The sequence below is a fragment of the Neoarius graeffei genome, chromosome 13 (assembly GCF_027579695.1).
Source record: "Neoarius graeffei isolate fNeoGra1 chromosome 13, fNeoGra1.pri, whole genome shotgun sequence".
In the NCBI taxonomy this organism is placed as follows: domain Eukaryota; kingdom Metazoa; phylum Chordata; class Actinopteri; order Siluriformes; family Ariidae; genus Neoarius; species Neoarius graeffei.
In genome coordinates, this window is record NC_083581.1 from 77,026,259 (window position 1) to 77,038,719 (window position 12,461).

At 43.0% G+C, this 12,461-nt stretch overlaps 1 protein-coding gene across 3 annotated transcripts; it reads left to right on the plus strand.

The window, feature by feature from the left end:
* The first annotated feature begins 4,739 nt into the window (after positions 1-4,739).
* On the plus strand, positions 4,740-11,627 carry zgc:56699 (uncharacterized protein LOC405758 homolog). 3 transcript variants are annotated; one of them, XM_060937030.1, is made up of 7 exons: positions 4,740-4,822; positions 5,146-5,255; positions 5,357-5,486; positions 5,564-5,644; positions 7,084-7,147; positions 7,254-7,327; positions 11,197-11,627. In XM_060937030.1, the coding sequence occupies exons 1-7, from the start codon at positions 4,792-4,794 to the stop codon at positions 11,295-11,297; spliced, it is 591 nt and encodes a 196-aa protein (XP_060793013.1). In that variant the 5' UTR covers positions 4,740-4,791; the 3' UTR covers positions 11,298-11,627. The 3 variants fall into 3 exon arrangements, with proteins under 3 accessions (XP_060793013.1, XP_060793014.1, XP_060793015.1); XM_060937031.1 differs by having other exon boundaries at positions 5,363-5,486; XM_060937032.1 differs by having other exon boundaries at positions 11,218-11,304.
* The last annotated feature ends 834 nt before the right edge of the window (positions 11,628-12,461 follow it).

Below are 12,461 nucleotides of genomic sequence, written 5' to 3' on the forward strand. Positions count from 1 at the left end.
CCACGCGGACACGGGGAGAACATGCAAACTCCACACAGAAAGGCCCTCGCCGGCCACGGGGCTCGAACCCGGACCTTCTCGCTGTGAGGCAACAGCGCTAACCACTACACCACCATGCCGCCCATTATTATTATTAAAATATATATTAAATAAATAATATTTGACAAAAAGTGATTTATATTCCTAAAATAATTTTATCCACATTGAAGGGTGGCACGGTGGTGTAGTGGTTAGTACTGTCGCCTCACAGCAAGCAGGTTCTGGGTTCGAGGCTGGCGAGGGCCTTTCTGTGTGGAGTTTGCACATTCTCCCCGTGTCTGCGTGGGTTTCCTGCGGGTGCTCCAGTTTCCCCCACAGTACAAAGACATGCAGTTAGGTTAACGTGGGGCGGCCTTGGGCTGAGGTACCGAACCCCTGACTGCTCCCCGGGTGCTGTAGTGTGGCTGCCCACTGCTCTGGGTGTGTGTGTGCGCGTGTTCACTGCTTCAGATGGGTTAAATGCAGAGGATAAATCTCACTGTGCTTGAAGTGTGCATGTGACAAAGTTTTCATCTTCTTCTATGTTACCTGTTAATTCTCAAGCCAAACAACTGAAATTGAAACGTGTATAATATTTACAACAATAACTCCCCTGAATATATGAAAATTAATTTCCAGTTGTCTTCAGTTCGTCGTACCAGAAATACTGTTGGCTGTTTTACTATCAGTCATGTTGGTTCTTTTAGTAAAAACAGTTTTTATTATACTGGTACTAAGTTATGGAATGATTTACCTGTTTGTCAGATTATTAGGAACTAAAGATTCTTTATGTCACAAATTCTAGTTAATGATCAAAACAATTTTATGTATTATTAGCCTTATTTGTTAATTCTTATTTTGTTAGTCACTTGCTATGCCTGTTTGCTGGTTGTTATTTATATTTTTTTCTTTATCCTGAGGACCACAATGGAAAAAAGTCTTATGCTTTATTGTGCTGTCCTCGGTAATGTCTGTTTTCTGTATTTTATATCCATGTACTTTTATTTTATTTGGCAATAAATCAATCAACACCTACACTACCATTCAAAAGTTTGGGGTCACCCAGACAATTTTGTGTTTTCCATGAAAAGTCACACTTTTATTCACCACCATAAGTTGCAAAATGAATAGAAAATATAGTCGAGACATTTTTCTGGCCATTTTGAGCATTTAATCGACCCCACAAATGTGATGCTCCAGAAACTCAATCTGCTCAAAGGAAGGTCAGTTTTATAGCTTCTCTAAAGAGCTCAACTGTTTTCAGCTGTGCTAACATGATTGTACAAGGGTTTTCTAATCATCCATTAGCCTTCTGAGGCAATGAGCAAACACATTGTACCATTAGAACACTGGAGTAGTAACTATAGTTGAATTATACATTACAACCAGCCACAGCCATCTGATTTGACCACCTTGACTTTCCATTTTGCACACAGTGGACTTATTTTCCCTGCTCTCTCTCTCTTTTTCACAGAGAGAGAGAGAGAACCCCAGGAAGGACTTAATTAGTTGATTAATTGCAAGGAAAGCACATGCAGTACAGGCAGGAGGTCTTTGGGTGGGCGGGGCTTAAACAACTTGTGGCCAGATTTAAGCCCTTCCACTGCACTTCCGTTTTTTAAATTTAGTTTTTATTTGAGGAGGGGGCTAAAGGTGAGTTAGTGAAGTGATTTCTTTGTAAACTATTGTTGTAACGTGACAAGTTTAGGATTAATTTACTTTAAGCCAGTCCCCGCTGGTGTGTGTTGTGCTTTAACCCGAGCTCACTGAGTTTCTGTAGATGTTTACTACATGTTTATTCTCTCAGTGTCCTTTTCTTTTTTAACCAGCTTTATTAGTTAATTAACGAGTTGAAAATGTTTCTGAAGGTGGCTCAGAAGATCAGCCACAGTATGAGCTCCAGGGGAAAGAACGTGTCCACCTTGGGGTTTGGAAGCCGCGCTGGTGCTGCAGGGCTCTCCGGAGGCGCTCAGGAGCTCTGGGAGGAAGCTGAAGGTGAGGAGGGCACCAGGGCTCCGGGTTCAAGCGATAACTGCTTATTAAAAGGGGAAAATGCGCGCATGGTGCCAAACTCTGACTGTGTATGAGACCTCTCTGGCTTTTGGTCGCTGTGATGGTGCGGGTTCAGACCCGGCCCGGCCCGGAAGCGGCCTAAACCTGGCCCGGAAGCAGTCTAGGCCCGGCCCGGAAGCGGCCTGACAAATGTTAGTGTGGGTTCTCTCTCCCCCCGCTAGTTTTGTTTAATTACTTTTGGTAAATTTTAAATCTGATGTCTTTTTTGTTTCGTTCACATCCAAAAAGCAGCAAAACTTTCCCATACTGATCAACAGCCAGGGCCGCACCCAGGATTTTTCAAATACCGAGGTCAAGCATGGCTGACAGCACCGAACCCAACCCCCCCTAAATAAATAAATAACCAAGGATAGATTTAGTGGTGAACACATTTATTTTAACAATTCTAAAACTGTGGCACCATAACTGTGGTGTCTTATCTGACACAAAAGTAGAGTGAACTCTTGAACTGAGTATACATGCCTAAAGTACCAGTTAGTCCACCTCAAGTATTGGCATTATTTACATTGCAGCATACACATGACAGAAAGAGTGTGAACTGCTGAATTGTAAGCTTTAGTATTACACCTTATAATAATAATAATGTGTGTGAGAGAGTTTGTGGGTGTCTGTATGTGTAGAGACATTCTGGGCAGTAATGTAAAGGCATCAGTCTATCTGGCTGTCTTGAATTGAGATCCATTTGCATGCATTCTCTGAAAGTGTTCTCACCATTGCCTGTAATGTAAATTTGGTTCACAACACATTTACTTTAACAATTGTAAAACTGTGCCATCATAACTGTGGAGTTTTGTCTGACATAAGTCAAGACTAAACTGAACTGAGTGTATTGCTCAGCTACCTGAAGTATTGGCATTATTTACTACATTTCATTATCTTAAATTACATTAGAATGTAGGGCTATTAGTTCTGTGTGAAGACTATGTATTAGTGTGTGAGTGTTATTTCTGTCTGTGTGTGAGAGAGAGTGAGTTGTGTACTCTATAATGCTATGTGACTACTAAGACCAATTTATGCTGTCAGCCCAGTCCTCACAGACAGCGTCTGCGTAGCCCCCCCACCTTCGCAGACGCTCTGCACACACCTCCCAAAAATTGTGACCACCGCAGAAGCCTCGCAGACAGCGTCACAGACAAGAGGGCTCTGATTGGTCTACTCTACATCCGCTGTACACGCACTTCCGCTTCCCTACTTTCCTGGTTTGTTTTTTCACGACCGCCATTTTTAAAAACACGAGCGAAGATGGAGCAGCACGAAGAGCGGTTGATCGAGGAAGTACGTACATCTATACGACTCCAGTTCTAGTCATTATAAGTAAGCAGAGGATAAACACTCCAGTAACCACACCCACCAACTACTCCTAGCGACTTCGTGCCCCCTTGCGTTGTGGCGGTGAAGAACACCGTGCACACCTATTACTCCCCGCTCAACGATAAATCACAACTGTCTGCGAAAAGCTATCTGCAAAAGCCTTGTCGCAAGAGCATGCAGAGGCCCTTAGCCTACGTTAGGTTAGGTAGGTGTATGTGATAGACTACACCCTTCCTGTTTTATCCAAAACCCAACTTCCCCGGCTGACACTAGTATAGGCTACGTCGCGTGACGCTGCGTTAGACACGGCAACGATAGAGAGAGAGGCTGAGAGATTTCAGATGACATTAGATGAATGTGAATTTTATTGGGGGGAAATACAGATGATGTGGATGCTGCATTTTACATTGATCACTGCTCGAATTCAGCATAGACCAATTTGAAATTTCTGAAAAAAATACCAAGGACATGACCTCGGTGTCCTCAATGGTAGTTACGGCCATGACAACAGCTAACTGCTAAATGAAGCACTGTAAGCAGCGTGGTTACCGTTGCTATGGGGTCACGTGACAGTACAAGGCTCGTCTCATCTCATCTGTAGCCGCTTTATCCTGTTCTACAGGGTCGCAGGTGAGCTGGAGCCTATCCCAGCTGACTACGGGCGAAAGGCGGGGTACACCCTGGACAAGTCGCCAGGTCATCACAGGGCCGACACATAGACACAGACAACCATTCACACTCACATTCACACCTACGCTCAATTTAGAGTCACCAGTTAACCTAACCTGCATGTCTTTGGACTGTGGGGGAAACCGGAGCACCCAGAGGAAACCCACGCGGACACGGGGAGAACATGCAAACTCCGCACAGAAAGGCCCTCGCCGGCCCCGGGGCTCGAACCCAGACCTTCTTGCTGTGAGGCGACAGCGCTAACCACTACACCACCGTGCTGCCCCATATTCCATTCTATGTCTGTCAATAGTTAAAAAATAACCAAGATGGAGTCAAGGTTATTTATTCACTGAGCCTGAGGTAGATATTGTTAGTACAAGTATACAGGTGACTTTTTTTTAAAGTCCTTTTTATTTCAAAGTTCAAAAGCAGCATTCAAATATAAAGGTGCACGCAGACTTGTTGCTTCTCTGCTGACTTTCAAATACTTTTGTTTTGAAATGGATAAAATCTAAAGTCACAATTCCACCTTACCTTCAAAGTTTGGTCTAAAACTATTCACGGCACCTTAAATGCTGTTCCTAAAAGCACTACTTTCATAACCTGCTGTTCTTCCTCACTTATGGTGACGCAGCAATTGGCTGCCATTTTGCAGAGTTGCTCAAGGCGATTAAGAGATTCAGACTGATTCTCGGTAATCAGCATGCACAATTTTCTATGATCATACCAAGTTTATCAGCTGTTAATAGTAAGTGACTTTTTTTTTTCTACTTTGCAGATGTTAAACATCTTGTAATTAATTGGATATGCTGTTCATTAATAATTTTAAATTTCTGTGGTGCAAGACCAACACTTTTTGCTGTGGTTTTTTTTTTTTTTTTTTCCCCCCTTCTAAAATTAGTGAGGTGATGTGATGCAAGAAGCTAACAAAGTTGATGATTTTCCTGTACTAGCATGTTATTCCTTGGGTTATCTAAAGAATGCTCACTTGCAGTTCAAGAAGTATCCTATTCCCCTTGGAATTTCTGATTTGACACATGGTGTGTACTCATATGTGTTTCACTTTCACAGCCAAACCAGTCGACGATGCCAATCCAAATGCTCTAATGCAGTGTCCATATGACAAGAACCATCAGATACGGGCATGTCGCTTCCCCTTTCACATTCTCAAGTGTGCCAAGGTCAGTGCTCGTCTTTCCAAGTTCAGTGAGTGGAACTTGTAATACTCTGGTCCCCCAAGTTTGAACTCTTGTCTGAAACGACTGTTTCTGTGGGTTTTGAGTTTCAGAATCACTCCAAACTAGCAAGTGAGCTTAAGACATGCCCCTTCAATGCCAGGCACTTGGTTCCAAGGCATGAGCTGGCACATCACATTGAGCACTGTGAGAATAAATGCTCCTTTACCGTGGAAGGTAATTATTAAAAAAAAAATTATGGTTTAACTTCAAGTCCATGTAGCTATATTGCTTATCTTTATCTTCACTTGTAGATGGTGTCACTAAGACGCACCCTAAATTCCATGTGCCAATCAAATGGACAGCCCCTGCATGTGAGGAGGACTGGGAAAAGGGTAAGCTGTACAGGGTTCAGGAAAATCTCTCAAGCATTGTGCTAAAAGTCAGTCTTTGAGAGATGGATAAAGCTGCATGTGGCAGTTCTTAATAATGTAGAACCAGTAAAGTGATGAAAAGAGGCCCTTTTTGGCCAATTTGTTTGTATTGCTCAACAACTTGTGGCATGGGTCCTCCTGGTATTTGTTCTGACAATTTTGCCAAAAGCCTGAGATCATGCGTACTAAACTGTTCTGGGCCACGTTGATGAACACGGCCCTATCAAGTCAATGATCCTGGCTGTAAGCAGGAAATGCAGCGTCCTTTTTAAAGCTAGGCGACCTTTCAATTTCATAAAATCAGTGAAAATTGGTTCCCTCTGAAACTTTGGTCCTTGTGATCTGTTTTTCTATAAACTTCAATCCAGCCATTCTGTGGCCGGGAAGTTATTTAATTCAAGCGGGTTAAAGCAAATGTGCATGAAATCGCTTGCTTCGTGCAGTCAAGCAGACAGGAAGTCTGTGTACATGTGCAGGTTTACCTTTTAGGTTTTACGGCAGCTGGCATCAGTGTTGCATTACTGCCATCTACAGGTTTATCTCTGAATGTGCACTGACTGTTCCATCATTCTGTCTTTAAACGAACAGCTGATCACACTGAGGTGTTCGCTGATGCTGATATTTTAATTTGGTCCTGCGTTTCCTTTCCTTTGCAACATGACGTCTTTTCTCGCTTTGTTACTGTAGTCGGTCTTTCACGTTTCATTCGCACACTCGTGTCCTCCATTTTTCTCTCCTGTTTCAAATCTGTATTCTACAATGCCTTGCGCAAACAGGGAAAGCCCACCACATAATGCATGGTGTAGTATCTTGAATTGGGTCATGGTGAAGCAGGAAAAAATGGTGGAGAACTTGGGGCATGTGGCCCTAAACTCAATTGTTCTAGTGTAAAAGGGAGGGGGGGGGGGGGGGGGAGCAATGAAATTGGAACTCTGTGATTCAAATTCAGTATCTTTCGGTCCACTAAACAAAAATAATTGGGTGTCGGGGGAACTTTTTTATTTATTTTTTTTATGGCATGCACTTGGGGGATCTGAAAGGCAGTCTACCTTTAAGTAGCACACACAGCAAGAAGCTTTTGTAAATGTGTATTTTATATTAAAAAAATCAGCTTGATGGAAAACCTCCATGATCGGGTCTCTGTGGTTCAGTTAAGACCCACAGTCCTGGGCTGCTCGGTCCATGAAGTGTAAAGAGAAATTCAGTTATCACCTTTTTATATGAATAGTCACTTTTCAAACTGGATCACTTGCACCAACAATGAAATGGAAGCCAAAGTCCAACCAACTTTAGCGCATCCATTATTTTTATGGCGTCGTGTTAATGAATGAATGGCAAAACTTGGCTCCAAGTTGAATGAGATGTCAACTGAATCATAACCAGTCTCTTGGTTGTTGCAGAGGCTGATGACGATGCTGTTCCTTTTGTATGGGGAGTGACCAACAATCCATTCACCGTAAACAAGTGAGTCAGCAATTTTGAATGAAAATGTGGTTTTCAATATCCTGTAAGTCTTTGTCAGATTTACTATGCTGTACTACATTTTTAGACGACTTTTGTCTTTTCTTAGGCCTGAGCCACCAGTCATGAACAACTTGAATGCTGGAGTTCGTGCACCGCGAACTCTCCCCTGGAAGCCTGCCTGTGAGTTGATATCAAATCCTTGGGCCAGTTAAGTATTGTATCATCCAGATCTGCAAAACCACTGTGGGTACATTCTGTTCTCCAGTAGCACTGTCACCATGTGGCCTTGACCCCCAGGCAGCTACTTTAGTCAAACAAACCCCCCAAAATACGCTTTACACTAACAGATATCCATACAAGACATGTTCAACTACTCGTTTGTACCTGTATATTAGTGTACAGATTTTCTTTTAAAATCGAACTCCCCTGGGCACTGTTGGCTTTCTCTGAGCTTCACTTATTGCCCTCTGTACAAATTGCATGAGAATCTGCAATTGTGAGGTCACTTGTACACCACATGACTCGCTGAGACTGAGTAGATGCATTGCTTCTAAATTGTTGTAAACAACCCTGAAGATGCCCAAGTATTTGGATGTAAAAATAAGCACGAACTTGGCAAAAACAATTTCCCTTTGCAATCCCCAGTCCTATAAGAAATTTGAATGTGCAAGCAGTAAAATGGCTGCACGTCCTAGCTTCTGGTATCACTTTCAATGTACTGCTTCCTCCCTGGGCTCACATTCTGGTTCAAATATACTAGTGCACAAGCGGATATCTGGCTTCAGTGCAATTGGCTGTGCCTGGATGAGCCTATTTTTAGTAATATCGCACCATTTAAAATGGATAAATTTATTTTTAGTGTGCAGAGGAGGCGGTGTGCACATCAGGGCACTTGTGATCAAACCTTTTTTTGGGGGAGGTTTAAGACTACACCGGAAGCCTGGCTTACTATAAAACTTCATTACCATGTTGCAATGTCTACCAGTCTTGAATTCCTCCAAGACTGTCTCTTGTCATTTGTTCTGCCCGGATGTGCAGGTTCTATGTATGATGACTGGTAAATCTCAAGGGGTGGAACCTTGTAACCAGTGGTCAGTCAGTACACTGGGAATGAACATGATTGACTTCTTAAAGTTGAGCATATTGGTGCCAGAGGAGTTTGGAACCTGCAGTGGAGGCAATACCTTAAATATTGCGAATACTAGAAATACAAAGTGTTCTTTTCTTTTTGAAAAGACTTGTGATGCTCCATATTTATGAAGGGGGGGATTTTAAACAAGTGGGCAGACTAGACTTCAGTTCAAGTCAGGAGCCAAGGTCCTTTTAGTTGTCTTGGATTTGAATTAGTTATGTATTCCTTGGGTTTCAGTGGTGGTGTAGTGGTTAGCATGGTCACCTCACAGCAAGAACATTCCAGGTTTGAACCTCATGGCTAACTGGGGCCCTTCTGTGTGGATTTTGCACGTTCTCCCTGTGTCTGGTGTTTCTTCTGGGTTCTCTGGCTTCCCTCACCATTCAAAGACCTACAAATTGGGCAAGATGGCCACTGGGGTTGCATAAGCCAGTGTATATTTGGGACTGGTTCCAAGCCTGGATAGATTGGGGAGGGTTGTCAGGAAGAGCACCTGATCAAATAAAATGTGACTCATGAGCTGCTGTGGCAACCCCTGATTGGAGTAGCTGAAAAGACATTCCTCTAATGGCCCTTTTCCACTACCCTTTTTCAGCTCACTTCAGCCCAACACGGCTCGCGTTTCGACTACCTTAGAACAGCACGACTCGGCTCGCTTCAGCCCTGCTTGGTGCCCAAAACTCGCATGGTTTTGGAGTGGGGCTGAAGTGAGCCAAACCGAGCCGAGTGAGGCTGGGGGCGTGAGGAGACACTCCCCTGTGCACTGATTGGTGAGGAGGAGTGTCCTCACATGCCCACACACGCCCCGCGAGCACGCTGGGATCTGTAAACACGGTAAACCCCGAAGAAGAAGAATTACAAATTACGAGAATTTCTGGAGCCTTATGCGCCTCGCCTCATCTATACGCTCTTGCCTGTACCTGTTGGCGTTGTCGGTGACAACAAGCCACAGCACCAAGACCAGCAACACTAACGACTCCATGTCCTCCATGTTTATTGTTTACTGTCCGGGTCGTGAGACTACCGCTTAAAAGATCACTGATGTCACTGTTTGCGCCGCCTAACGACATCACGTGACGTCCACCCACTTTTGCTAACTCCACCCAATGTGTCACCCACTTCCAGCCAGCACGGTTCAGCGCGGTTGTAGTCGAAATGCAACTCCAACAGCCCCGCTCAGCTCGACTCAGCCCAACTCAGCACGGCCCGACTCAGCCCGACTCAGCCGCGTTTGTAGTGGAAAAGCGGCATTACTTGATCACCAGACTCCCTTGGTCTTGACTGGCTTTAACGTCCAGGCGGGTTGAATTCGAAGTTGTTGCAGTGTGCCTTTTTTAAATTATTGCTTTATATTCCTGTTCTTGTAACTGGCTGTTTTTAACATGTCTATCATAAATGGGCCATGAACTTCAGCAGTAAACTCCCTTTATGTTCATTGTTTAATTCACTAAATTATTCAAGAAAATATTTATTCCCTTTTGAGTAAAATGGTTTTATATTGGTTAACTTCAACACCTTTAAAGATGCACTTAATCTGAAAGGCAGTCTAGCTCATAAAAAGAATTTCCCCCGACACCTAATTATTTTTGTTTGGTGGACCTGAAAGCTACAGAATTCGAATCCCAGACTTCCAATTTTACAATTAATTATTTTTTTAAATAAATGATGCAGTTAATGACTTTAGACTCACATGGCTCTAAATTCTTTTTTTTTTTTTTTTTCCTTGCTTCACCATGACCCAATTCAAGATACTACTTCATGCATCACATGGTGGGCTTTCCCCTGTGTGCAAGGCATTGTGGGATACAAATTTGAAGCAGGAGAGAAAAATGGAGGGTGAGTGTGCGAATGAAACATGAAAAACTGACTACAGTAACGGAAAGAAAGCGAGAAGACATTGTTATATACGAAGGAAAGGAAACGCGGGACCAAACTAATAAATATGGGCGCTCAGCGAGCACCTCGGTGTGATCAGCTGTTCGTTTAGCGACAGAATGATGGAACTGTCAGTGCACGCTCAAAGGGAAACCTGTAGATGGCAGTAATGCAACACTGTGGATGCCAGCTGCTGTAAAACCCAAAAGAAGGTAAACCTGCACATGCACACATGGACTTCCTCTGTCTGCTTGATTGTGCCAAGCGAGTGATTTCATGCTAAATCTAAATTTCACTGATTTTTATGAAATCAAAAGGCAGCTCACTTAACTCGTCTCCATTATCTAGCCGCTTTATCCTGTTCTACAGGGTCACAGGTGAGCTGGAGCCTATCCCAGCTGACTACGGGCGAAAGGTGGGGTACACCCTGGACAAGTCGCCAGGTCATCACAGGGCTGACACATAGACACAGACAACCATTCACACCTACGGTTAATTTAGTCACCAGTTAACCTAACCTGCATGTCTTTGGACTGTGGGGGAAACCGGAGCACCTGGAGGAAACCCACACGGACACGGGGAGAACATGCAAACTCCACACACAGGCCCTCGCTGGCCGCGGGGCTCGAACCCAGGACCTTCTTGCTGTGAGGCGACAGCGCTAACCACTACACCACCGTGCCGCCCCACTTAATTCATGCCAATTAAAAACCAATCAGAACTCTGGTCAAAAAAGTTTAATCTTAACTGGAGGCCAGGATTCTGTAAGCTTCCACTTACTAATGTGCTGTAATTGAACAAATGTTTGCTTTTATTGGATATTTGATTTGTATTAACTTTATTAGCACTTCTCTCAAAGTTAATTGTGGTACAAGAGGAATGGAGCACTTCAGGTCATGCTGTTCTAGAACAATAATAAACTTGAGGGTTGTGGCAGTAACTCTAACAGGCAGCATCACACAACCCTGTCATTTACTGTCTTACTGTTTCATGATTCTCTTTGCTTAATGAAAATGTACACTTTTTTTTTTTTTTCCCTAAGGGTTTCTCATCTCTTTCACAGGAAACATCCCTTGGGTTTTTTTGGCTGTGTATTCAATCAGCGCTGCTGCAGCTGAATTATTTTTATTTGTGAACTTTTAGAATCCCACTATGTTCTACCACACCTGGGTCTTAAACTGCCCTTTTATTTGAATGTACCTTTTTTTTTGGTTAGTTTTTTAAACAAGTTTTTGAAACTGACCCTCATTCCCTGGATTTGCTCTAGAATACCACTCCTGGGTTTTGAAATGCAAGACTTTGAGGGTCTTTGAATTGTAATGTTTTATTAATAAATGCGGGACTGTTTAGAACTTTGTCTTGTGAAATTCTGTCCTTGGATGGTGTTTAGAGCTCAAAGTTTTGGTCTTCTCCACAGGCAAGCCATGATTTTCAAACTCAGCTGATGAAGGTGAATTCAGGTGTTGCTTCTGATTAGCTGGATCTGTAGTAGCAATGATCTTGTGAATAAAGACTCCTGGGTCAGAATTGTCCTTTGCTGCGGAAGGAACTTTCTATACAGATCCTTTCTCTGTGGTGAATGATTGATTTAAAGGCCATTTGGCCACTACTTTGGTCTAATCAGGTCATGAAGGCACTGGACCATGTTGCTGCCAGATGTTTTCAGTCTTATGCTTCTAGCATCAAAGTGGAATAAGAATTAATTATTTTTAAATGGCTGTCATGGCAACCATATTCAGTTTTTCTGTTTACTACAGCATTGCTATTCTTGAATGACTGGGGGGGTTAAAAGCTCTGGAAAAAGTTAAGACCACTTCAGGTCCCCCCCCCCCAACCAGCATCTCTGTATGGCATCCATTTTGTTCCAGTGTCTGTACTGGAATTCCAACACAAGCACCTCATTTTACTTAATGAGGTACTGATTAGGTGATCACCTGAATCAAAGGTCATTTAATGGGGGGGGGGTATAAAAACCACTGCTATGGTCATCACTATTCTCTTGCAAATTAGGTGATCACCTGAATCAAAGGTCATTTAATGGGGGGGGTATAAAAACCACTGCTATGGTCATCACTATTTTGCCAGTTTGGATGGCAAAAATGGTGCCATTAAGACCTTAAAGCATGTACGCAGAGCCATGGCCTCACTTTTGTTTAGAAATGTCTTGAGACCTCAAGAATGGCATAGGAATAGTTTTAAGCGTTAACAATAAATCTATAAATTTTTACAATTTAAGTGTTTTTTTTTTTTTTTATATAGTTAGCGATCGGAGTGAATGACCTTGACGTCCATAACGTCAACAGGAAG

Bases quoted from the DNA above. Each gene is read 5' to 3' on its own strand.
- zgc:56699 (XM_060937030.1), top strand. From the start codon at position 4,792: ATGATCATACCAAGTTTATCAGCTGTTAATA. The intron at 4,823-5,145 runs GTAAGTGACTTT...TCACTTTCACAG, and splicing joins AAGTTTATCAGCTGTTAATA to CCAAACCAGTCGACGATGCC. The intron at 5,487-5,563 runs GTAATTATTAAA...CTTCACTTGTAG, and splicing joins ATGCTCCTTTACCGTGGAAG to ATGGTGTCACTAAGACGCAC.